Source organism: Hemitrygon akajei, chromosome 13, assembly GCF_048418815.1.
Source record: "Hemitrygon akajei chromosome 13, sHemAka1.3, whole genome shotgun sequence".
Classification (NCBI taxonomy): Eukaryota; Metazoa; Chordata; class Chondrichthyes; order Myliobatiformes; family Dasyatidae; genus Hemitrygon; species Hemitrygon akajei.
The window spans coordinates 18,118,517-18,142,740 of record NC_133136.1 but is presented as its reverse complement, the minus strand read 5'-3'; the positions used below and the strand labels follow the sequence as shown (position 1 = coordinate 18,142,740).

Here is a 24,224-nt window from a genome sequence, read left to right as displayed (position 1 = left end):
GCATCATTTTGCAGTACGGAGGATACAAGGCATCAGACCACAATACCCAATAGAGGATAGTTAAAACTGCTGAGAGGATCACCTGGGTCTCACTTCGCCCTATTGGTGACATTTACCAGAAACGTAGTAGACAAATGGCCTAAAACATTGTTGAGGATTCCCATCTCCATCCCACAATCTTTTTGACCCACTACCATGAGGGAGGATGTACAGAACCATCAGGACTAGGACTGCCAGACTGGGTAACAACTTTTTCCCCTCAGGCTGTGAGACTAATGAATACACTGCTATCACCGAGGTCTCGTCATTAGGACAGCAAGCTGTTCACTGTATACTGTACTGTTTACCTGTGCTGCCTGCATTTTGAATATTTTATTAATTTATGGTAATACTTTGGCTTATATGCTGTGTGGGTTGTATGCTTTCTGGGTGCACCATACTCCACAGGAATATCATTTCACTGGATTGTACATGTACAGTCAGATGACAATAAACTTGATTTTATTTTAATTGTGAGAAAACAATCAGCTGCACATGCTGAGATTTCTAACTGGCTGCAGCACAAAGCAAAATTCAGATAATTACCCTGGAACACAATTAACATTTACAGCTACTGGTCAAAATCTGACCAAAACTACATCCCTTCTCTGTGGCTTTTAATAAACACCACTAACTAATACTGAAAGTGATTATTTTACGAGAGAACTCCAACCAAAAATTTCAAATAATTCTAAATTCTGGGCACAAAATTACTTTAATATTATACTTTAATTCCAAATTGTTTATGTAAATGTGAATAAGGAACAGTGGCAAGACCAATTTGAGTACGGTAATTCCTTTTTATTTTGTCGTGTTACTAACTAACTATTCGATTAGCTCCCTGTCCATAACTTCACATGCTCTGACTTTACTCAAGTTTGCTATCCTTACCTATCAAGGCACTGTGTAGAAGCATCAAATCCATTGGGAAGACCAGCTAACCAATATTTATGTACCCTTTCCCAGGCCAGTATCCTTATCACTGAAGGACAAATTAGATTCAGCTCTGGATAGGCCACTTCATCAGGAAACCTCGCACCAGCCTCCCAAGACAAGTCCTCTATTCAAAACTTTGCCACAGCAAAATAACCTTTCAACAGGCAAAGAAAATACCTTAAGAATACTCTCAAAAAATTTTAACTATGTCCAAAATTTATCCTAACTCATGGAAGTCTCTGACCAAAGTCTGTTCAAACTGGAGCGATAGAAGTTAGGAAGATGAGCATTTCAAGATATCCTGACAACAGTATGACAAAACTAAGCACAAACAATGAAGCAATGAAATGGGCTTTATGTAAAGCTATTTGGAAATTTACATATATTATGCCCACTGAATTAAAATTGTTTACTCACAAAATTGATTAATTTTTGCATCAGTTGAATTTTCAGTTTGAAGTTAATAAATAAGCCACTACTGTACATTAGTTTATTAGGGATTTCCCTCTGAGGAAAAGACAGTTTTCAAAAAAAAACTTTAAATTTCTTTATTATTCATATCATTAATATAATCTTCAGCAGCTTTTATTTTAGAAAGTTGCACTCTATAATAATCAAACTTTCATCACTATGGCTTTCTTTGTTCTTAGACCTTTCAAATTAGTCTCTTTATGCCATAAGGGCATTATAAATCAGTCATAAATAGGCCAAAAGCATATTGGTGCATTGATTCCCTCCCCAAAGGTTATTCCCAAACATTCTGGGCTTGTAAAGGCATGCGTGCAACTTTTTCCTCTGGGATCAACAAAAAAAAGTTTTATCTAGAATTAAAAAATCTACTCAGTTGCTCAAACACAAAAATCTTTAAGTTTATGTTTTTGAAAAAAAACTAAAAAACATTAATATTGGCAGATCCAAAGCAGAAATTAAAAAATAGAATTATTCCAAAAGTAGAAACATAGAAAACCTACAGCACAATACAGGCCCTTCAGCCCACAAAGCTGTGCCGAACATGTCCTTACCTTAGAACTACATAGGCTTACCCATAGCCCTCTATTTTTCTAAGCTCCATGTACCTATCCAGGAGTCTCTTAAAAGAACCTATCGTTTCCACCTCCACTACTGTCACCAGCAGCCCAATCCACACACTCACCACTCTTTGTGTAAAAAAATTACCCAACATCTCCTCTGTACCTGCTTCCAAGCACCTTAAAAATATGCCCTCTCGTACTAGCCATTTCAGCCCTGGGAAAAAGCCTCTGACTATCCACACGATCGATGCCTCTCATCATCTTGTACACCTCTATCAGGTCATCTCTCATCCTCCGTCGCTCCAAGGAGAAAAGGCCAAGTTCACTCAACCTATTCTCGTAAGGCATGCTCCCCAATCCAGGCAACATCTTTGTAAATCTCCTCTGCACCCTTTCTATGGTTTCCACATCCTTCCTGTAGTGAGGTGACCAGAACTGGGCACAGTACTCCAAGAGGGGTCTGACCAGGGTCTGACATAGCTGCAACGTTACTTCTCGGCTCTTAAACATAATCTCACGATTAATGAAGGCCAATGCACCGTGCGCCTTCTTAACCACAGAGTCAACCTGCAGTTAAGAAGGCATACAGTGCATTGGCCTTCATCAAGTATAGCTAAAACAGAAGGTAGTAGGAGCAGATATAAATACAATACTTAAAAAGCATTTGTACAGGTACTTGAATCAAAACAAAAGCTTAGAGGGATGAGAGCATAATGTGGACAACTGGGATTAGTAAGGACAGGCACCGCAGTCCACATGGACAATAAGGGCTGAAGGGACCCATTTCTGTGCTGTCCATTTCCAGGATTCTGTAATACCCTACCTCAGTGATTCAGGCCAAATGGGTGATGTTGCCATGTTGACTGGCTGGTATTTTTTGACAACTGGCACAGGAGAAGTTGCCGCATCTTTTTTAGGAATTGAAGTAATCCCTAGACAAAAAGTCATAAATTTAGTTGAATGCAACAGATAATAAATTTTATTGATCAATATCTTTCAGTTTGATCTTTACAGTGCCTTGAAAAGGCATTCAGTCCCCACCCGTTGTTCACAAAAATGAGTATTACAACCAGAGATCTTGATCACTTTAACCGAGATTTTTTTATTTGTGAATCACCTGTAACTTTTTTTTTTAAAACAGAGCATAGAGCACAAAACAAAAATCAGGGAAAATTGTAAAGCATGAAAAACTAAAAATTCTAAAACCAAAATATCAGCAGTTCAAAAGTATTCCTCTCTCTTTGCGCAGTACTTAGTTGAACCACGTCTTGCAGCTATTACAGCCAGTAGTCTTTTTGGATAAGTCTCTATTAGCTTTGCATAACATGGAACAAGATTTACCCATTCCTCCTTGCAAAATTGCTCAAGCTGTGCCAAGTTAGCTGGGGAGCAGCAGTGGACAAAAACTCTGAGGTCTTGCCAGAGATGTTTATTCGAGTCAAGGTCAGGATTCTAACTGGACCACTCAAGGATATCAACATTCCTCATTTGATGCCACTCCATGGTTGCTCTAGCAGTGTGCTTTGGGTTGTTGTCCTGCTACAAGACAAACTTCCTCCTCAGTTTAAGCTTTCTGGCAGAGGCTAGCAGTTTATTTTAATCCAGGATCTCCAGTTAACAGCATTCATCTTCACATCAATCTTAACCAGACTTCCAGTCTCTGCTGATGAAAAGTATCCCCATTGCATGATGCCACCTCTACCATAGTTTTCAGAAGGGGTTATGTTACCTGACTGATGCGCAGTATTCAAATCAAATTTAATCATTCAAACCATACACATACACAGAGCGCGTTTCCCTGGGACCAAGGTGTAAAACATTCAAAATAGTGAGTAGCATTCAAAATGCTAAATATCATTATCCCTTTATTTCATTCTCCTCCAAAATATTGATTAAAAAAGCTAACCAATTTATGTGCTCCATCTAACTCATTGTGCACGACTGAATTGTATAGAAACACACAAAATTTTGAAAGGGATAGATAAGATAGAAGTAGGAAAGTTGTTTCCATTGGTAGGTGAGACTAGAACTAAGGGACATTGCCTCAAGATTCAGGGGAGAAGATTTCGGATGGAGATGAGGAGAAACTGTTTTTCCCCCAGAGAGTGGTGAATCTGTGGAATTCCCTGCCCAGGGAAGCAGTTGAGGCTTCTTCACTAAACATATTTAAGATATAGTTAGATAGATTTTTACATAGTACGGGAATGAAGTGTTATGGGGAAAAGGCAGGTGGATGGAGCTGAGTTTATGGACAGATCAGCCATGATCTTATTGAATGACAGGGCATGTTCAATGGGCCGTATGGCCTACTCCTGCTCCTATTTCTTATATTCTTATGAATGATTTACAGTCAAAGCTTCAGTACAGATCACATTGATCTGGGACTAACTTGGGTTAAATAGAAGGGTATTAAGTGAAACTGCTGCCAAGTAGAATACCAACAGTATAGGAAGGCAGCTAAAGGCACAATAGCAGAAGTACCAAGCTGGGTGAAGGAGGAGACAATTAAGATAAGGTTGCTTGCATGTAAAGTGTCATGGTAGCGTATCAGTTATCATGATGCTACTGCAGCTCGGGACACTCCATAGTAGGGAGTTCGATTCTGGCACTGTTCTTTAAGGAGTCTTTGCATTTCATCCCCATGGAATACATTTGTTTTCTCTGGGTGCTCAGGTTTCCTCCCACAGTCCAAAGACCAGGTAGGTTAATTTGTCATTGGAAATAGCCCTGTGATTAGATTAGATTTAACCAGGGTGTGGAGTTGCTGGGGTAGCATGGTTCAGAGGACCGCAAAGGCCTACTCTGCACTTTATCACTAAATAAAATAAATTCTATCTTGGGCACCATGGTAGCATAGTGGTTAACACAACACCATTACAGCTCGAGGGCTCCCCGAGTTCCATTCTGTAAGGAGTTTCTGTACATCCTCCCCATGGAATGTGTGGTTTTCCCCCAGCTGCTCAGGCTTCCTCCCACAGTCCAAAAACGTACCAGGTAAGTTAGTTGGTCATCGTAAATTGTGCCATCATGAGGATAAGGTTAATCAGGGTTGCGGGGCAGCATAGCCCAAAAGACCAGAAGGGTTTACTCTGCATTGTACTGCTAAATAAAAAAATAAATAGTAAAGATGCCAAAATCTGAACATGGGGATAACCTTCCTCAAGTGTTAGAATCCATTGTATGCTTAGGATGTAAGAAAACCCAATGAAAAGATTGTAGTAGGAAATTTTGAACAGACTTTTGGTGTTTTCACTTGCATGTGCCAGGGATAAGGATGTCTCCAAGCAGCTGAAGAAAATTCTCAAGCGGTAGGACAAACAGCCAGAGGTTGCTGTACTGTACCTATTGTTACAAATGACATAGGCAGAACAAAGGACAAAGTTCTGCAGAATGATTTAGGGAGCTGGGCAAGAAGTTAAGAAGCAGGATCGAGGGTAATGATCTCGGAATTAATCCCAATGCTAAATACTAGCAAGATCAGAAACAGAAAGACAGGCCAGAAGAATTCATGACTAAGCAGCAGGTGCAGGAAGCAAGGATTCTGGTTCTTAGACCATTGGGATCTCTTCTGGGATAGGAGCAACCTGTACAAGGGACAGGTTAACTTGAACCAGAGCGGGACCAATATCCTCAAGGGAAATTTGCTAGTGCTATGCTGGTGGTCTTAAACAATATTGGCAAAGGGGTAGTAGTTTGAATAGAAACAAATCATGGGATAAAGGAGTATCTAACCAAAATAAGTTTGGTATTCAGGATAGCTGAGATATTGTAAAGGCAGGGAAAGAAATACATAATTCAAACTGCTTTTTTTTTTCATTGCAATGTGGTTCAATAATTAAGGCAAAGGAAGAAAGAGCATGGAATGACTCTGAGGACTGGGATGTTATAGCCACAACAGAAAAATGGCTGAGAGAAGAGCAGGACTGGCAGCTCAATATCCAGGATACAGATGCTACAGGCATGACAGAGGTACAGGTAAGCGAGGAAGGATTGTAGCCTTTTTGATAAGGAAAGACCTACTAACAATACTTAGCAAGGACATTCTTGGAGGTCTTATGGGTAGAAAGGCTGGAAGTGAGAACTTGAGCGGGTGTGCTGTAAGCAAACAAGGATTGTATTAGTGGGAGATTTTAATTTCCCTGTTATTGATTGGACTACCCAAAATGCCAACGGCATGGATGAACTGAAATGCATCCAATAAATTTAACTGAATGAATATATAAAGGAGCCTACTTGGCAACCTCTTAGGGAATGAGGCAGGGCAGGAGACTTAGGAGGCAGTCATGAAGAACTTTGGCTCTGATTACTATAATTCCAAGAGTAGCACAATCAAATCAACTAGTTTTCATAATGGAAATTATGAGCAGACTTCAGGGAAGATGATTTCCAGGACAAGAGACAGAAAGCTAAAGAAAGAGACACAGAATATCTCTGCAGCATGCCATTACTAACCTGACAGATGACTTCCTTCTAAAATATAATAAATTTACAATCACTGATAAATATTATGAAGTACACAAGTTGTCAAATGTGTGGAAAAGGATTACAATTAATTACCTATTTGCTGTCTATTCACATCTCCAGCAGGACTAAAAGCTGTACCTCTGAAGGTGTTCAATCCTGGATCAACAGATTCTACTTTGTTTCCATTTAATCTTTCCCAAGGTGCTGCAGTAGATGCCTTAATGTTTCCTTCCAGTTTTTGCAGACTGGCATTGTACAGACGATCTCCTGATTTTAGATACCTACATAAAAAGTAATTAAATCTTAAATTCACATTTCCAAATACAAGATCATAAAACCAAGGACATAAGAGCAGACATTCAGCCCATTCAGTCTTCACCAACATTTGATCACAGTTGATTTATTTTCCATCTCAATCCTATTCTCCTGCCTTTTCCCCATAACTTTTGACACCCTTATCAAAAACTTATCAATCTCCACTTTAAATACAATATTCCCTATGACTTGGCTTCTACAGTTTTCGTGGCAATGAATTCCACAGATTCACTATTATCTGACTACAGCGATTCATCCTTATTTCATAGAATCATAGAAATCTACAGCATATCACAGGCCCTTCAGCCCACAACATTTTGCCAACCATGCATTGTAACCTACTCTAGAAACTGTCAAGAATTACCCTACCGTACACCCCTCTATTTTTCTAAACTCCATGTACCTATCCAGAAGTCTCTTAAAAGACCCTACTGTACCCACTTCCACCACTGTCGCTGGCAGTGCATTCCACATACCTATCACTCTGTGTAAAAAAAAAATTGACATCCCCCTTGTACCTACTTCCAAGCACCTTAAAACTACGCCCCCTTGTGTTATCCATTTCAGCCCTAGGAAAAAGACTCCGGCTATCCCCACGATCAACGCCTCTCATCATATTATACACCTCTTATCAGCTCACCTCCCATCCTCCATTGCTCCAAGCAGAAAAGACCAAGTTCATTCAACCTATTCACATAAGGCATGCTCTCCAATCCAGACAACATCCTTGTAAATCTCCTCTGCTCTCTGCAGGGGTGTCAAACTCATTTTAGGTCACGGGCCGGATTGAGCAAAATGCAGTTTCATGCGGGCCGGATCAGTCGGACGCGTGCGAACGCAGCTTTCGTTGCCTCCGTTTTTTCAGCCTGCTCTCATGTGTCTCAGTCTCTGCTATAACTACAAAGTGTTTCACTTTACAAATTCCGTTTCTTATGAAGAAGACTGCCGAGCAAGACTGCCGAATAAACACTAAAAACCCTGAAAACCTGGTACCTGAATAAACTCAGCATTAGCCATATCATACGCCATAGGCGCTTCGATTACTGGGGCCAGCTTTAATAGTAATTAGATATTATCTCGTGGGCCAAAGATAATTCCACCGCGGGCCGGAGTTGGCCCGCGGGCCTTGAGTTTGACATATATGCTCTACAGTATCCACAAATTTATGTTCTAAAGAGAGGTCTTTCTATTCTGAGGCTGTGCACTCTGGTCCTAGACACTCTCACTATTTGAAACATAATTCAAAAAAATAGCAGACCCTAAACTGATCCCTATGTAACACCACTAGGCATTGACAGTCAACCAGAAATGGCCCCCTTATCAGAATCAGGTTTATTATCACCGGCATGTAATGTGAAATTTGTTAACTTTGCAGCAGTAGTTCAATGTAATACATGATATAGAAGAAAATAAGTAAATCAATTACAGTATACATATATTAAATAGATTAAAAATTGTGCAATAAACAGAAATAGTATATATTTTAAAAAGTGAGGTAGTGTCCATTGAGGAATCAGGTGGCAGAGGGGAAGAAGCTGTTTTGGAATCACTGAGTGTGTGCCTTCAGACTTCTGTACCTCCTTCCTGATGGTAACAATGAGAAAAGGGCATGCCCTGGGTGCTGGAGGTCCTTAATAATGGATGCTGCCTTTCCGAGCCACCACTCCTTGAAGATGTCCTGGGTACTTTGTAGGCTAGTACCCAAAATGGAGCCGACTAAATTTACAACCCTCTGCAGCTTCTTTCGATCCTGTGCAGTAGCCCAACCCAGACCAGACAGTGATGCAACCTGTCTGAATGCTCTCCACAGTACATCTGTAGGTTTTTGAGTGTATACCGAATCTTTTCAAACTCCTAATGAGGTATAGCTGCTGTCTTGCCTTCTTTATAACTGCACCGATATGCTCGGACCAGGTTAGATCCTCAGAGATCTTGACATCCAGGAACTTGAAACTGTTCATTCTCTCCACTTCTGATCCCTCTCCGAGGATTGGTATGTGTTCCTTCGTCTTACCCTTCTGGAAATCCACAATCACCTCTTTTGTCTTACTGACATTGAGTGCCAGCTTGTTGCTGCGACACCACTCCAACTAGTTGGTATATCTCAATCCTGTACACCCTCTCTTCACCACCTAAGATTCCACCAACAATGGTTATATTATCAGCAAATTTATTGATGGTACTTGAGCTATGCCTAGCCACACAGTCATGAGTATATAGAGAGTAGAGCAGTGGGCTAAGCACACACCCCAGAGGTGCAATAGTGTTGATAATCAGTGAGGTTCCTTTATTCTCACTCTTTGCCTTCTAATAGTCAATGTTCTGTCTATGCTAGTATCTTTCTTCTCTACCACGGCCAAACTAGTCATGCTCTCGTGTACCTCTTATCATCTGTTTTCCCCCTCAGATTTTCATCCCAAGGAGAAACTTACTACCTCTCCCTTCATAGAACCTTTGAAACATTTAGATGCAACACAGCACTTGTGGCCTAACCAGTGTTTTATGAGAATTCAATGCAACACTCCTACTTTTATAGCCCATGCTTCCAAGGGGATTCCCAACGGGGGCAGTTACGTCCTAAGGAGGTGTTAGGGAAATAGAAGTCGCAGGGGGAGGGGCGGTAAGAGGCAGTCTAACTTGAGGCATGAGTCCTGATCAAGCATTAGTAAAGCAGGCACTTCCAAATAAAGAATGAAGCACTGGATCATAGGAAGAACTACAGCTCTGCAGGAGGTGAGCTCTCATCATCACAACCCAGCTGAAACTCGGCAATCTCATCCCATTTTACCAACCAAACATACGTTATTGGGGATGCATAAATTAGCAACCAGGGTGCCCCAACAGTTCCCCTTGACTCGCAGCACAGAATGAGTTCATGCAATTTAACAGTTGGTAAGTCAAGTACATCCTCTCAACTTTCTCTGCAGATCTACTGAGTCATGCAACAATACAGCGCTGGCTGAAACTAAACTGTGAAATAGAGCCAATCGGTGAACCTATCAACTGAAGCAGAAACTACAGAAAGTGTATCAGTACAATGCTACCTATCTGGTTATGCCTTTATTCTGTTCCCGCCAGATCAGTGACGCCCCAGGTGTCTTATCTGTAATACTGTACTGTCTAATGAAGCCATGAAACCATCAAGATTATAGGAACACTTCCATAAAAGACACCCTGAGAAGTCTACCTATGCTATTACTCAAGTTTCAGAAGATGAAAGTAGCATTTACAAAGCATTGCACAGTCAAGTCATTTGCCAAGAAAAATAAAAATGATCTTGATAGTGATTTCATCGTTTCTTATAACATTTCCAAAATGATAGCAAAGTGAGGAAAAATCTCATACAATTGGTGAAAGATCTCAAAATGAATACCAGTATTTTAAAATCAATTCCTCTGAGTAATAACTCTGTAGCTTGTCATATTGACGAAATGCGTGAAGACATTGAGTATCAACTATGCACAGAGCTACAAGAAAGCAAAATTTGAGATAAACTGGATGAATGAATTGTGCAAGACAACAAGGTATTGCTAATGGCATATATACGGTTTATCAAAAATGGAAAAGCTTATGAAGAGATTCTCTTGTAAAAAGTTAAAAACATATCAACAGAGAATCAATCTATGACAAGCTCAAAATGTATGTCGAAGATAAAAGTATTCCAATTAGGAACGTGATTTCTTGTGCAACAGATGGAGCACCATATATGACAGGTCACCATGCTGGTTTAGTGGCATTTATGAATAAAGAAATTCCAAGTCTGTCTGTAATCCATTGGGTAGTACATGGTCAACATCTCACAGCCAAAACCCTCAGACAGCGACTTTTTTCAAGCATGACTCTTGAAATACCTGCTATCAACAAAATTAAGGCTCATCCATTAAATAGCAGAATGTTTCACAGGTTATGCCAAGATAATGATGAAGGCTTTGAACATTTGCTTCTTCACATTGAAGTGTGTTGGCTGTCAAAAGGCTGCTGCTTAAAAAGTCTTTGACTTTCTGGACACTATGGTTGAATTTTTGCTCAAGATTGTCAAGAGCTTAGGAAACAAGATTGAACTTCTACATGGAGATGTGGCATACCTAGCTGATGTGTATGACAAGATGAACATTCTAAATATGAAACTGCTGGGTGAGAATTTCAATTTAATCCAGGCAAAAAGTGCAGTGTCCACTTTTATCAGGAAATTGGAAATATATAAGCAAGACATTGGGAGAAGAATGTTCTCACAGTTTCCCTACATGGAAAGTATGGTACTCTCTTTCACAGATGGAGATTTGTAAGAGTACTGCTTACACCTGCAGTAACGGAAGGATTTTCAGAAACAATTCAAGAATTTGAAAGATCTGGAAATTCCAGAATGGAAGAGAGCTTGCAAAAAGAAATTATTGAAATTCAGAATGCTGAAGAAGCAAAAAGGCTTTTCAAAAATGTCAGCTTTTGTGGTATGTGGCTACACTGTCATATGAAGTTTCCTGGTCTTTGGAGAAGCGCCAAACTGCTCTTTGTTACATTTCCATCCTCCTACTTGTTGAACGAGGCTTCGGTGCAGTGAACCACATACTCACCCAAAAAAAAAACAGTAACAGCTTGGACATTATTATACATGGGGGAGTCTAGGCTTTTACTGTCACAACTTGAACCAGATATTTCATCTCTTCCTAAAAACCATCAAGCTTAAGGATCACACTGATACCGAAGTTACTGTACAGTACACAGGTAATGTGCAAGCTAGGTTTAAAGACAAAAATTTAAAGCAGAATCATTTTTCTTATATTAGTATATGGTAGACATGTTTTTACATTATGGGGCACTGGAAAGAAAGAGAGGTGTTGGCAAGTATGAAGGTGCTTTAGGGGGGCATTGGACTAAAAAAGTTGGGAAACACTGGTCTAAGGTGATGCCTCAAAAAGGGGGTATCTATCATTAAGAACCCTCATGATCCAGTGCTACCTCTTTTCATTGTTACCATCAAGGAGGTAGAAGATTCCAAAGACACAAGCTCTATGTTTTAGGAACAGCTCCTTCCCTCTGCCATCAGAATTTTGAATTGACAATGAACCTATGTACACTAGCTCATTCTTTTATTCACACATACAGAATAAACTATAAATTACAAAATCTATATTGTGTATTGCAATGTTCTGCTGCTGCAAAACAATAAATCTCTTTTTTAATTTGTAAAATGTTTTGAAAAACTAATTAAATTTTTTTTTTTAAAAACAAAGAACAATAAATCTCACAGTATATGTCAATGATATTAAACCTGATTCACAATGCTACACAAACCAGTCCTGTAATGTTTGTTAACATATAGAAAATGGGGCAGGAATAAAACAGTCTATTCTCATATTACCACAAAGACTATAACATTTTTAATGTAATTCTTCAGAAATGTCTTTCAAAAATCTGGACATTCGACATTCATTGGTTCTGTATTTCCTGCCTAAGTTGCTGGTTACATTCTAATGGAGGCTATTTGATTTTTCAAAGCTGATTTCACTTTCATAAAATTACATTAAATCTGCCAAACCAAATAAAAACTGTTTACAAATATGGGATTCAAATTTAAATACGACACAAGGGAAAATTACTTCTCCCAAAGACTGGTAAATTGTAGGTTAAATAGTTTTAAAGCTATTAGTTTTATAAGTGACAGAGGTAAAGGGATATGGGGAGAAAGCAACAATAAGATTCTTAATGATCAACCACATTCACAATGAAAAGCAGAGGTGGCTCTTTGACTAAATGGTCCTACTTCCTATTGCTAATTTTCAAGTTTTTGTTTCTAGTATATGCAAGTTTTTGTTTAATACTTTAGCCCATTCTTCATTCCCTACCATAATGTCTTCAACAATTGTTTCCATGGGACCAAGATCTACTTTTTACTATTTTTCCATGACGGCCCTTATAAATTTGAAAAACTTTTGTCTTATATTCACAACATTTCTCTATCAATATTTTTAATCTGCTATTCAGTCAGTCATTCAGTTTACCACTCAGTTTGGACACATAAGCTCCTACTAATCTTATAAAATCATTAAACAATCTAGTTAGTGTGCTGGGTCACTTTTCAGGTTGATGATTTTCCCGATTCAATGTATACTTGTTGTGTTACAAGCTGTTTAAAAGTTTATTGTCGACTAGTGGAGAGGCCACACTGAATCTGGTCAGGGGTCAGATCTCATGGTGGAAGAACACTTCAGAGACAGTGACCACAACTCCATGACCTTTACCATACCCTCGGAGAGAGACAGGAGCAGACAGCAAGAGAAAGTCTTCAACTGAGGGAGAAGGAATTATGATTCTATGAGTCAGGAACTTGGGAGCCCAAATTGGAAATCTATGTACTCAGGGAATGCACAATGGAAATGTGTATTTTTTAGGAATTATAGATAGGTTCGTCCTATTGAGGCACAGAAAGGATAGTAAGGTAAAGAAGCCATTCTTCACTAGAGATGTGGAACAATTTTAGGAAGCAAGGATCAGATAGGGCTCTTGCTAGTTACTTTAGGAGATCTAGGCCTCATATGGAGCCAGTGATCATTAATGGAGAATGTGTGGAGCAGGTTAAGACCTACAAGTATCTGGGAGTACAGTTAGACGAGAAGCTAGACTGGACTGCCAACACAGATGCCTTGTGCAGGAAGGCACAGAGTCGACTGTACTTCCTAAGAAGGTTGGCGTCATTCAATGTCTGTAGTGAGATGCTGAAGATGTTCTATAGGTCAGTTGTGGAGAGCGCCCTCTTCTTTGTGGTGGCGTGTTGGGGAGGAAGCATTAAGAAGAGGGACGCCTCACGTCTTAATAAGCTGGTAAGGAAGGCGGGCTCTGTCGTGGGCAAAGTACTGGAGAGTTTAACATTGGTAGCTGAGCGAAGGGCGCTGAGTAGGCTACGGTCAATTATGGATAACTCTGAACATCCTCTACATAGCACCATCCAGAGACAGAGAAGCAGTTTCAGCGACAGGTTACTATCGATACAATGCTCCTCAGACAGGATGAAGAGGTCAATACTCCCCAATGCCATTAGGCTTTACAATTCTACCGCCAGGACTTAAGAACTTTTTAAAAGCTATTATTAATGCTTTTTGAGATAGTGATTTAGATGCATATCATATTTTTTTTACTGAGTTAAGTATTGTATGTAATTAGTTTTGCTACAACAAGTGTATGGGACATTGGAAAAAAAGTTGAATTTCCCCATGGGGATGAATAAAGTATCTATCTATCTATCTATCTACTAGACAGTCACCTAGGAGAGCTAGAAGGAGACATGAGAAAGCCTTGGCAAGTGGGATTAAGGAAAACCCCAAGGCCTTCTACATACATGTGAAGACCAGGAGAATGACTAGAGTGAAGATAGGCATGACCAGGGATAGAAGAGGAAGCATGTTCCTGGAGTCAGAGATGATCTTTAATGAATACTTTGCTTTAGTATTTACCAGTGAGAGTGACCTTGATGTTTGTGAGGACAACATAAAACAGGTTGATATGTTAGAATATAATCAACATTAAGAAAGCGGGTAAGCTGGAACTTCTGAAAACCCTTAGGACTGACAAGTCCCCAGGTCTGGACAGGATATATTGCAAGTTACCATAGAAAGCAAGCAAAGAGATTGTTGCACCTTTGGCAATGATCTTTGCATCTACACTGGCCACAGGAATACTAATAGATTATGTAGAGAGTAAATACTTTTCTTTAGTTTAAGAAAAAGAGTAGGAATAACCCTGAGAATCCTAGACCAGTCGAGGGGCATAGAATCCAGGAAACATGGCTGTGTGGATTCAGATTTGGCTTGTTCATAAAATTCAGAGGGTTATTGTAGATGGAGCATATTCTGCCTGGAGGTCAGTGACCAGGGGTGTTCTGCAGTGATCTACTCTGTTTCCTCTGCTCTTTGCCATTTTTATAAATGTCTTGAATGAAGAAGAAGGGTGGGTTAGTAAGTTTACAGATGATATAAAGGTTGGTGGAGTTGTGGATAGTGTAGAAGGTTGTCGTGGGTTAAAATGAAACATTGACAGGATGCAGAGCTGGGCTGAGAAGTGGCAGATGGAGTTCAACTCAGAAAAGAGTGATTCACTTTAGAAAGTCAAATTTGAAGACAGAATACAGGGTGAATAGCTGGATTCTTCACAGTGTGGAGGAACAGAGGGATCTTGAAGTTAACGGACATAGATCCATCAAAGTTGTCATGCAAGTTAATAGGGCTGTTAAGAAAGCACATGATGTGGTGGCCTTCATTAATCGAAGTTCAAGAGCCGTGAGGTAAAGTTACAATTCTGTTAAAACCCTGGTTAGACCACACTTACAATATTGTCTTCAGTTCTGATTTCCTCATTATGGACAGAGGAGTAAGCTTTAGAGAGGGTACAAAGGAGATTTACCAGGAGACTGTCTATATTAGAGAGCATGCCTTATGAGTATGAGCTAGGGCTTTTCTCTTTGGAGCAAAGGAGGTGACTTGATAGAGGTATAAATTGAGTGGATGGTCAGAGATTTTTTCCCCCAAAGCAGAAATGATCAACACAAAGGGGTATATTCCAAGGTGTATAGGTGTCTAGTAATCCAGTTTCAACACTAACAATATATGCTGTCTGCGTAGACTTTGCATGTCCCCACCCTCACCCCTGTTATCACTTGGGCTACACCCAGATCCCTTCAAATTCCAAAGATGTGCTGGTTTGTAGTTTAGAAGGTTCATTCAAGTCTATTTGGGCAGTAGCAGAATCAGGTTGGGGTTCATGGGTACATGAAAAAGCATGGACTTCAGGAAAATAAGTGGAGGAATGGGTTTACTCTGAAAGCCATCAGCCACAATAAGCTTGATAGGGTAAGTATTCTCCCAAATCGTAAGGAAGTATTACGTATTTGCATGCCTACATTCCATAAAATTGTGTAATGTGCTTCAATGAAGAGGGGGGGAAAAATCCAGGATTATACAACCATTAAAGGTCCACATATAGTATCAGCTAATGTGGTTTGAATTGCTTACCAAGTATAATATATAAAGTAAACTCAGTGTTAGCAAGACCAAGGAACTGATTATGGACTTCAGGAAGGGGATGTTGGGAGAGCACACATCAGGCCTTATCAAGGGGTCACAGATGGAGAGTGAGCAGCTTCGATTTCCTATGTATCGGCATCTCAGAAGATATACTCTGGGCCCAACACATCGATCCAAGATTCACCAGTGGCTATATTTTATTAGGAGTTTGAAGAGATGTGGTATATCACCAAAGACTCCAGCAAATCAAAATCAGAATCAGGTTTATTATCACCAGAATGTCTCGTGAAATTTGTTAACTTAGCAGCAGTAGTTCAATGCAATACATTAAAAAAAATAAGTGAATCAATTACAGTATATATATATTGACTAGATTAAAAATTGTGCAAAAAAACAGAATATATATTTAAAATGTGAGGTACTGTTCATGGGTTCAATGTCCATTTAGGAATCAGATGACAGAGGGGAAGAAGCTGTTTCAGAATCACTAAGTGTGTGCCTTAAGGCTTCTGTACTTCCTACCTGATGGTAACAGTGAGAAAGGGGCATCTCCTGTGTGTTGGAGGTCCTTAATAATGGAAGCTGCCTTTCTGAGATACCACTCCTTGAAGATATCCTGGGTACTTTGTAGGCTAGTATCCAAGATGAAGCCAACTAAATTTACAACCCTCTGCAGCTTCTTTCAATCCTGTGCAGTAGACCCCATTCCCATACTAGGCAGTGATGCAGTCTGTCAGAATGCTCTCTACAGTACATCTGTAGAAGTTTTTGAGTGTACCTGTTGACATACCAAATCTCTTCAGACCCCTAATGAAGTATAGTTGCTGTCTTGCCTTGTTTATTATTTCATCGATATGTTGGGGCCAGGTTTACAATTTCATGTTATTAGACAAGACCATATTTAAAACAGCCCATTCTCTAGTTTGTTCCACAATGTATTGTTCCAAGGAGTACCCTTGAATATGTTATGCACTCTTGCTTGGGACTACCTTTGCCAGCATATGATTAAATTTACCCTCAATTACTCCAATACCTTTCTCACAGTACCCCATTTATTTCCCAATTCTGCCCCACAACCTAATCACATTCCTCACATCAGTGACTTTTTCCTGACTACTCTTACTTCCATCAAAACAGAAACTTTATCCTGATCATCTGAACCAAGATAATTTCTCATATCAATATTCAATCCCTCCTTTATAAAGAGTATGCTCAGCTTCATTGTATTGCAAATCGTCCTCAAGTCAATGAGCAATGCCACAGATAATACCATTTCAATATTATACTGAATATATTGAATTATATAGATTGAAAAAAGCAGTTTTCAAACATATTATGATTTTGTTGAAATTAAAACATTATACAACTTATGCCTTGTAATATATTACCATCCCACAAGGTGTTGCTATTCAACTGGCCAGAAGCAATGCTTTACTGAACAAAAACATGGAGTAATATTCAAATGCTGCATTTTTACTGAGCAAACTGATATAAAAAACATGAAGTCTTCATTCTACAACATGACAATAATTTGCGATAAAGACTAAATGTTCTAATAGCTCTTCAGGCTTAGTGTCTTTTTTAAGTTAATCATCTTTAAAATGTGATATGTTCTGCTCTAAGAAGGAACATTAATCAATATTCATGAAAATTTCATTTGTGCAAATAAGCATTATTGCCTAGCAATGAAATTGTGAATATTTTATAAATTTAAATTTTCTGCATTTAAGATATTAAATTTATTGAACAAGCACAAAACGTGGCGCATCATACACCCATATGGAAATTGTGACCTTTCAATCCTGTTTAATACAATTTTTAAAGTTGTCATAAAAACATAAAAAATGACTGTCATAGCAGTTGTGGCAAATTACAGGCATTATTTCACTCCTGAAAGAGACTTCCATAATCTACTTACGTTATTATCCCTTGTGAATTACTAGTCTTTTCACTCATGAAATGTCCCCTTAATCTCCTGCAAGTGAATGCTTTTCTAACATGATAATACTGGAATAAAGACTAACATCACGTGACTTGTTCGTATGTTAGTGCATATTTATCCACTGAAGGACTAATTTTCCTTAACAACTAAATTACCCAATTTCACCCATACAATAAAAATAAATCTTCACAGAAAAAATCAGATTTAATACCATGTTGAATTAAAAAGTTTACAATGGTAAATTAAAAAGTGGTACAGTTAACTATTTTGTACTCCAGATACAATTTAAAACACTTCTACATAATTTATAAAAAGTGATTACGTGATTACAATAACGCTAACTTAAATATTTTTTATTCCTGCAAAAATGTCATATTGACCATCACTGCATTTCTGCAGTGGGACACAATGAGATCTCCAACTGTTAAAAATATTTAAATAAAGCAAGCTTAATATATAACAAAAATCTTATTTTCTTGAGCAATATGTAGCAACTGCCATTCAGTTGGATAAAGTATTTATAATGATGGATTGCTGCTGTCCAATAGAGATTTATTATATTTTGAAAATTGTGCTCATACAGTGCAAGCTTTTAACAAACTGTCCTGGATACTCCAGAGAAATTATGTTTGGGATCCCATACAAGTATGTGCAGATGTACAAGTTCCAAAGTTCCTCTCAGTGTGTGTCAGCATTTTGCCAACTGCATTACACTATTGGACTTCTCATGATCTAACAGTGAAGCCAACTACTTACAATTTCTCAGCATTCATGTTGGGAAGCTTACCCAGAGAAGCTCTGCCAGGTTAGACTCGCAAGAGAACAACTCAATTCATTTTAATGTAGAAGAGCATCTGCGAGGGAACAAGTCCAAGGTAATGTACTCGTTTTAAAATTAAAACACTTGGATATTTTAAAGTTTTTTAAATTATCTAATATTTTAAGAGTTTTAATAATCTTTTAGATTTATATTTTTCATAAGTATTTTTCATTAGTTTTATTCAGCCAAGGCAAACAGGCAACTTAACCAGCTGTCAGTTTTTTTCAACATTTTTGTGTAAAGGTGTTACTACTCCCACTAAATGTAACAGATGATGCTGCTAGTTCAGACTCACCAGCTTTGGAGGTCATCAGCTTTTGTCCTCTGAGCGTGCCGACCTCTATTCTTAACTATGGAGATCACTGATCTACATCTCAGTGCCTGCCGACTCAACCAGTCCTCAGGGATTGCTGGTCTTCGACCCTAGAACACTCCAATCTGGATTCCAATCTTTGTCTCCAGCCCCCAACTCTTCATTTACCTCCCAACCTCCAACTCTCCCTTATCTTTGTCTCTAAACCCTAACTTGACCCCTAGTTCCCCATCCTGTACCCAAAACCATCCCTAAAAACCTTTAAAAAAGTCTGAGCCACATCCTCAACTGATATCACAGCTTCACGCCATAGCAAGCTGTTCAAAAATTAAGCACAAATGGCTCGCTGCCTAGAAATATTCAAAGGTGTAATTTCAATTGAAATCAACTCCAGTTTGCTGCTGTACATCTGAAGTTATATAACCTGCAGCCCTTATTTTCATTTGTCATCACAGTCACAAAACTCATAGGCCAGATCAAGCCACTTGGTAGTCACTTGTTTGAAGGTGGCAGCTGTTGACTGCTCATGGGTCAATGCTGAAGTCAGAGAAGAGTAAAGGTAAGATATCAGTTCAGTGGATATCTCTCTGTCACCAAGTTCAGCACAAACCACAGGTATGCTGAGGTGGTCTCTGGATATTCTTGATGATGTGACATCATTTATGGAATAATATTTTTGATTTACGAATGGTAAAAAGTATCTTTTGTAAAACAAGTTGGAGTAAATGAGGTACCCAACTACAAAAAAATGTTCAAAATCCCTTATCAATGGTGATCTGTCAACAGTATCAAGAGCCCCCAAGTTATCAGAAGTCTACTTGTCATAGAGATCACTGTCTCATCAGACACGGTTCAGATTCAGTCAAAACACTCATCCCTACTGGAACACTTCCACAAAAGAATCTTTAGTAGGCCAGGCATCCTTATTCAAGGAGAAGCTAATGTTTTTTCATTTACAAAATTGCTAGTTATAATTTGCAGAAGGCAGAGAAGGATCAATCTTAAACTGAGATTAAGTCAGATTCCTGGATTACAAGTTCAGTAACTCAACCACTTGATTATCAGACCCAATTAGCTGAAAATACAAAAAAAAAAATCACAAAATCCATGATTGTCATGTTAATTTTCAGATAGTTGTGTCTATCTAAAGTTTTGGCACTAATATCCAAATTTCTTAATCACAAACAGATGGTATGAAAGATCATAATCAACTAATAATTTGTCTGTTATGTGTAACTCGTTTCAGTCAAACCCAGGCAATTTATGATAAACGAGGGTCTGTACTAACACTACATGATTTCAGAGAACAGACACTGCTATTTTTCTGGAATTCTCAAGCTCAAAGAATGTACTGTACACATATGGTCCTGGTCATTCTCACTTCTGTTCTCCTTACAGACAGAAGATACAGAAGCTTGAAATCACATACCACCAGACTCAAGGACAGCTATCTCACTCATGACTTGAACAGACCGCTCAAATGCTAATGTTGAATTCTTGGTCTCCAATCTACCTCATTGTGGCCTTGAACATTATTTGTTAACCTGCACTACAGTTCCTCTGACTACACTATATTCTTTTACTATTTTCCATTTACTACCTATGGTATATCTCAAAGTACTTACATATGGCATGATTTGCCTGGATTGCATGCAAACAAGTGTTACCACTGTATCTCAGTACACATGATAATAATAAACCAATTCTAATTCCATTCAAGGAGGAATGCAGAAGACCAATGACAAACACACAAAGTGCACAATTCTGACACTACTGAGTTCAGAGAACATATTGTGCTGTTACACATTTATTTCAGGATATAGGTAGCAACATTTAAGGCCTATAGCTAATAGCTCTTTAGAATATGACAGTAAGCCACCTTACTGAACATTGGAGACCATCCACTGAAGACAACCTGCAATATTGTTGGTCAGGGAGATCCAGGCCTCATACTACTGGCCCTTGTTAATCTCTGTGTCCAGTTCTATGTTAAAATGCTGTTCAACTTGGAAGAGAACCTGAACATATGGTTGCTTCTATTATCCTATTATATTTGTCCTTCTTAGCAGTACAAATGGTGGAAACTGCACAACAGCAGACAGGAAGGCTCTCCAATAGGTCATCAAAACTGCCCAAAACTTCACTGGCACCACCCTACCCTCCATCAGGGACATGTAGATAAAAAGGTGCTAAAAAGAGACAGTAACATCAAGAAGGATCCCACTCACCCTGCTCATAATCTTTGTCCCATTCCCATCAGGCAAGAGGCCACCAGACTCAAACAATTGCTCTCCCCAAAATGCAAGGCTGATCAATAACTCCACCCACTAACCCATCCCACCACTACTATTTTATCATTTCCTGTCAGTCACTTTACGTACAGACACTCCTGTGCCTAGTGTCACTTTATGGAAATAAAATACTAACATAGTTATATTTATTGCTTTTTATTATTGTGTTCTTTAATATATTTTGACTTTCTTTGTGCTGCATCGGATCCGGAGTAATAATTTTTTTGCTCTCCTTAACACTTATGTACTGGAAAGGACATTAAATAATCTTGAATCTTTAGGAGGTGCCATCATAGTTGCCTAGACAAATAATTGCAGTACATTTTACAGATGATATACAGTGCAGCCATGGTTAATGGTTGCGGAGGGAGTGCATGCTTAAGATAGATGGCCAGTTTTGTCTTGCATGGCATCAAACTTATTGACAGATTTTAAAGCTGCCTTCATCCAAGCAAACAGGGTGCATTTCTTTGCCTTATAGATGGAGGGCACCAGGAAATGCACTGCTCACCATACAATAGGCAGCCTCTTGTAGCTAGAGTATTTATGAGACAGATATAGTTTAAGTTTCAATTCGATGCTACTGATGATAGCAAACTTAATAACCAGCAATATTTCCACCACCAAGGAGAGATGCTCACCTTGTTCCAGTTAGGGATGAATAATTGCCTGACACTAAAAGGGGGAAAATGTTACTTGCCAATTATCAACCAATGCCTGAATGCTGTCTAGGTCTTGCCGTATGCAAGGATGGACTACATCTCATGCAGGAGTTGCAAATGAAGTTGAAATATTGAAATCATCGGCAAAAATTCCACTTCCAACCTTCTGATGGAAGTAAAATCATTAATGAAACAGCTCAATATAGTTCAGTCCAAGGCATTGTCTGAAGGAAGTCCTACCTCGACACCCTGGGGCTATGAATGATTGATCTTGAACAGCTGCATCCATCCTTCTCTGAGTGAGATACAACAACTAAATGGGAGTGTTTTCTACTGCACAGTACCAACATCACCAAGTTCAAATGAAATATATCACCAACACGATCACAAAGCACAAAATTTTCACTAAATGCTTAACATAAGTGGCACACCAGCATAGAGGTTAGTGTAACTATTACAGCACTAGTGACCCTAGTTCAATTCTGCTGCTGTTTCCATGCTCTTCCCGTAATCGCATGGGTTTCCTCCGGATGCTACAATTTCTCCCACATTCCCACATTGATCACATGGGTATAATGGGGAGGGGGGACAGGTTCATTGGGCCAGAAGGGCTGTTACCATGCTGCATCTCCACTTTGGCCTCTACTACAGCAAAGCAGATGAATGCGTATTCGATTGCCTAACCAAGACAATAATTTGCACTGCCTGCAAACAAGGCAAATGGTTTTGTGTAAGTCAAAATGATGAAAATCTAAAATAAATATAGAAGCTATGGGAAATACTCAACCAGTCAATCATCAACATCTCCACTATGTAGAGTTACATTAGTGCAAGTACTTGTGTCTTGTGCAAGACTCTCACATGGTGGATTGGATAGTGGTCTACTTGACAGATAGACCTCAGTATGTGCGGTTGGGAGACTGTAGGTCTGACACGGTGGTCAGCAGCACAGGGGCGCCGCAGGGAACCGTACTCTCTCCGGTCCTGTTCACCCTGTACACATCAGACTTCCAATATAACTCAGAGTCCTGCCATGTGCAGAAGTTCGCTGATGACACGGCCATAGTGGGGTGTGTCAGGAATGGACAGGAGGAGGAGTATAGGAAACTGATACAGGACTTTGTGATATGGTGCAACTCAAACTACCTGCGTCTCAATATCACCAAGACCAAGGAGATGGTGGTGGACTTTAGGAGATCTAGGCCTCATATGGAGCCAGTGATCATTAATGGAGAATGTGTGGAGCAGGTTAAGACCTACAAGTATCTGGGAGTACAGTTAGACGAGAAGCTAGACTGGACTGCCAACACAGATGCCTTGTGCAGGAAGGCACAGAGTCGACTGTACTTCCTAAGAAGGTTGGCGTCATTCAATGTCTGTAGTGAGATGCTGAAGATGTTCTATAGGTCAGTTGTGGAGAGCGCCCTCTTCTTTGTGGTGGCGTGTTGGGGAGGAAGTATTAAGAAGAGGGACGCCTCACGTCTTAATAAGCTGGTAAGGAAGGCGGGCTCTGTCGTGGGCAAAGTACTGGAGGGTTTAACATCGGTAGCTAAGCGAAGGGCGCTGAGTAGGCTACGGTCAATTATGGATAACTCTGAACATCCTCTACATAGCACCATCCAGAGACAGAGAAGCAGTTTCAGCGACAGGTTACTATCGATGCAATGCTCCTCAGACAGGATGAAGAGGTCAATACTCCCCAATGCCATTAGGCTTTACAATTCTACCGCCAGGACTTAAGAACTTTTTAAAAGCTATTATTAATGCTTTTTGAGATAGTGATTTAGATGCATATCATATTTTTAACTGAGTTAAGTATTGTATGTAATTAGTTTTGCTACAACAAGTGTATGGGACATTGGAAAAAAGTTGAATTTCCCCATGGAGATGAATAAAGTACCGTATCTATCTATCTATCTATCAAATACTTCCAATTGTGAGCAGTTTGTGCCCTTACCTAAGAAAGGAAATGCAGGCATTGCAGAGGATCCAAAAGGAGGTTCACAAGAATAATCCTGAGAAGTGTTTGATGGCTCTGGGTCTGTACTCCCTAGAGCTTAGAACATGGGTTTTCAGTCGTTATTATGCCATGGACCCTTACCATTAACCAAGGGATCCTTGGACCGCAGGTTGGGAACCTCTGCCTTGACATTATCCTGATGAAGGGTCTCAGCCCGAAACATCATCTGTTTATCATTTTCATAGATTTTGCCTGTCCTGAGTTCCTCCAGTATTTTGTGTGTGTTACTCTGGATTTCCAGCATTTGAGAACCTCTTATGCTGATGCTTGAAGTTGTCTCAAATATCTTTCCTTGTTCCTCAGCAGAAAATAAGCTACCCTGCGTAATCTTCCTCCATTCTACATGTACCCTGACTGAAATCACAAAATTTATTAAT

The 24,224-nt window shown here is 39.3% G+C and overlaps 1 protein-coding gene across 5 annotated transcripts in view; it reads right to left on the bottom strand.

The window, feature by feature from the left end:
* kiaa1328 (KIAA1328 ortholog) overlaps positions 1 to 24,224 on the bottom strand; it is a 134,739-nt gene that overhangs the window by 51,522 nt on the left and 58,993 nt on the right. For 4 of the 5 annotated variants that reach the window (XM_073064217.1, XM_073064218.1, XM_073064220.1 and 1 more), the window contains 2 exons: positions 6,564 to 6,751; positions 2,830 to 2,938 (listed from right to left, as the gene is read on the bottom strand). In XM_073064217.1, the coding sequence (XP_072920318.1) occupies positions 2,830 to 2,938; positions 6,564 to 6,751 (297 nt within the window). The remainder of the gene's footprint in view (positions 1 to 2,829; positions 2,939 to 6,563; positions 6,752 to 24,224) is intronic. The other variant, XM_073064219.1, reaches the window with a different exon arrangement.